The following is a 3,009-nucleotide window of genomic DNA, read 5'->3' as shown; positions in this document are numbered from 1 at the left end:
CCCCTGCCCCCCTCTCCCTTGTGGAGTCCGTCTGGGATGCCCACCCTGCCCCACTCTCCTGCTTGTTGGAGGGGATGCCCACCCTGCCCCCCTGTCCCTTGTGGGGTCGGTCTGGGATGGCCACCCTCCCCTTCTGCCCCTCCCTGGGCTCAGTCCTGGATGCTCCCCCTGCCCCACTCTCCTGCTTGTTGGGGGGGGATGCCCACCCTGCCCCACTCTCCTGCTTGTTGGAGGGGATGCTCCCCCTGCCCCACTGCCCTGCTTGTTGGGGGGGATGCCCCCCCTGCCCCACTATCCCTGTGGGGTTGGTCTGGGATGGCCACCCTCCCCTTCTGCCCCTCCCTGGGCTCAGTCCTGGATGCTCCCCCTGCCCCACTCTCCTGCTTGTTGGGGGGGGATGCCCACCCTGCCCCACTCTCCTGCTTGTTGGAGGGGATGCTCCCCCTGCCCCACTGCCCTGCTTGTTGGGGGGGATGCCCACCCTGCCCCACTATCCCTGTGGGGTTGGTCTGGGATGGCCACCCTCCCCTTCTGCCCCTCTGTGGGGTCAGTCTGGGATGCTCCCCCTGCCCCACTCTCCTGCTTGTTGGGGGGGATACTCCCCCTGCCCCACTCCCCGCAGGGCTCTGCACCCCACCGGAGCCTCCCCACGGAGCTGCCGTCGAGCTGGACGAGGTGGGCGCTGAGGTTTTGCCCCGACGGACGCCGGCTCCTGCCTGGCTCCCCACTGCCAAAGGTAAGGGGTCGCTCCGGAACGGCCCCCCCGCCCCACTTGTCCCTCGGGGCTGTCGCGGGTCCCCACCCTGCCCCCCTGTCCCGTCTGGGATGGCCACCCTCCCCCTCTGCCCCTCTGTGGGCTCAGGCCGGGATGCTCCCCCTGCCCCACTGCCCTGCTTGTTGGGGGGGGTGCCAACCCTGCCCCACCATCCCTGTGGGTTTCGGCTGGGATGGCCACCCTCCCCTTCTGCCCCTCTGTGGGGTCAGTCTAGGATGCTCCCCCTGCCCCACTCTCCTGCTTGTTGGAGGGGATGCTCCCCCTGCCCCACTGCCCTGCTTGTTGGGGGGGATGCCCACCCTGCCCCACTATCCCTGTGGGGTTGGTCTGGGATGGCCACCCTCCCCTTCTGCCCCTCTGTGGGGTCAGTCTGGGATGCTCCCCCTGCCCCACTCTCCTGCTTGTTGGAGGGGATGCCCACCCTGCCCCCCTGTCCCTTGTGGGGTTGGTCTGGGATGGCCACCCTCTGTGGGGTCAGTCCGGGATGCTCCCCCTGCCCCACTGCCCTGCCTGTTGGAGGGGATGCCCACCCAGCCCCATATGGGGGGTGCTCTCCCCCCGTCCCCCGTGGGAGCACCCCGTGCTGAGCGCGTGCCCCGCTGTGTCCCGGCAGGCGAGGAGGGGGATTTCTGCCTGCGCTCCTCGGACTGCGCGGCGGGGCTGTGCTGCGCCCGACACTTCTGGTCCAAGATCTGCAAACCGGTGCTGCGGGAGGGGCAGGTGTGTACCCGGCACCGGCGGAAAGGCACCCACAGCCTGGAGATCTTCCAGCGCTGCCAGTGCGCCGAGGGGCTGGCCTGCCGCCTCCAGAGAGAGCAGGGCCCCGCCGACGCCTCCCGCCTGCACACCTGCCAGCGGCACTGAGCCCCACGGACAGACAGACGGACGGATGGGATGGACGGGACGGACTCCGGCCCTGCCGGAGCGGAAGGTTGTTTCTCAAGGGAACTACTTTTTAAGCGACTAATTGCAGTACGTTACTGTGTTGTGAATACTCGAGCTGGCACTTAGCTGTACATAACGCCGGGACTTTTTAACGACTTTTTTTTTTTTCATATTTTATTTTTTTTTTTTTTTTGTCTCCGAGGGTGCTGCCTTGTGCTCTTCCCAAGCCTGTGACTGTGACTTTGTACACACTGGGTTTTTAAATCTGGGTCAAAGGGATGCGACCGTTCTGTTCGCGAGCAAATAAAACTGTTCTTTAAAAAAAATCAGTGCCGGCTGCCTGCGCATCCCTGCCTGCCTGCTCCTGCCCATGCCTGGCCATCCTGGTCCCTCCCTGGCCATCCTGGTCCCTCCCTGCCCCCCCAGAGGGAATATGTGCCCGGGGGGGAAAAGGTCCAAAGAGAAAGGTGGGGTTGGCTCGTCCCTGATGAGGCGGTTCGGTTATCACTATTTTTTCAGCTGCTTTTTGAGGAACTGCCATGTGCCACTGCAGCCACCGGACACGGGGTGAAGGACGGGCACCGTGGCCGGGGCTCTGGGAAGGGCAGGCAGCAGCAAAACCAAATTTTCCTAACCTGCCTAATTTTTCCGTGGGGTGAGGAGGGAGCACAGTATCTCTGTGGGGCTGCGGCACGTGGGACGGGTGCTGGGTAGCACAGGGATGCCCTTTCATTCCGTGGGTGCAGTTTCGCTCCCTCCACAATAAAGACTGACTTTTCACTTCACTTTGCAGCCTGTTACTGTGAGTTTGCTCCCTTGGTTGGCTTGGAGGGAGGGAAGGTTGCGAGCAGGCATTTTATTTTCCTAGATGCCCCCTGCTCTCACTCCTGATGCTGTCCTCCTATTGCCCAGTGGGTGTGGGGGGTGGGTGTCATGCAGCGTGGGACTGGTGGGTGGAAAGTGCAGTGGTGGCAGCTCTCCTGTGCCCACCTGCCCTCCCTGCAGCCTGGGGAAGGTGTTGGGGATGCAAAACCATGTCTTCCCTGTCCGACCCCGCGGTGCTTTGTACCCCAAGCCCAGCTCTGAGGGCAGAGCAGCCCCGGGGTGGCTCCGAGGGCACCGCATCCCATTTGCAGGGATGCTCCAAGCAGGGTCACACCTCGTGGTGACATGCCACCTGATGGCTCATGCTGGGTGCCCCTAGGACTAACGCTGCCTATTGAGGGACCTCAGGGATGGCACTGGTGCGTGGGGTTGTTGAACCTGAACACAAACTGCAGCCCTTGGCAGGAACCTGCACGAACCAGGGGATGCTGAACCAAGCCTGCAGCTACGGAAAATGAGAGAGA

At 63.7% G+C, this 3,009-nt stretch overlaps 1 protein-coding gene across 1 annotated transcript in view; it reads left to right on the top strand.

The window, feature by feature from the left end:
* The window catches only part of DKK1 (dickkopf WNT signaling pathway inhibitor 1), a 3,866-nt gene extending 2,056 nt beyond the window's left edge, over nt 1-1,810 (top strand). The window contains exons 2-3 of the mRNA XM_014966629.1: nt 623-736; nt 1,389-1,810. Coding sequence (XP_014822115.1) covers nt 623-736; nt 1,389-1,639 — 365 coding nt within the window. The 3' untranslated portion in view covers nt 1,640-1,810. The remainder of the gene's footprint in view (nt 1-622; nt 737-1,388) is intronic.
* Nucleotides 1,811-3,009: the final 1,199 nt, after the last annotated feature.

The sequence above is a fragment of the Calidris pugnax genome, unplaced genomic scaffold (genome assembly GCF_001431845.1).
Source record: "Calidris pugnax isolate Ruff unplaced genomic scaffold, ASM143184v1 scaffold53, whole genome shotgun sequence".
Lineage (NCBI taxonomy): Eukaryota > Metazoa > Chordata > Aves > Charadriiformes > Scolopacidae > Calidris > Calidris pugnax.
This window is presented reverse-complemented; position numbering and strand designations above follow the sequence as displayed.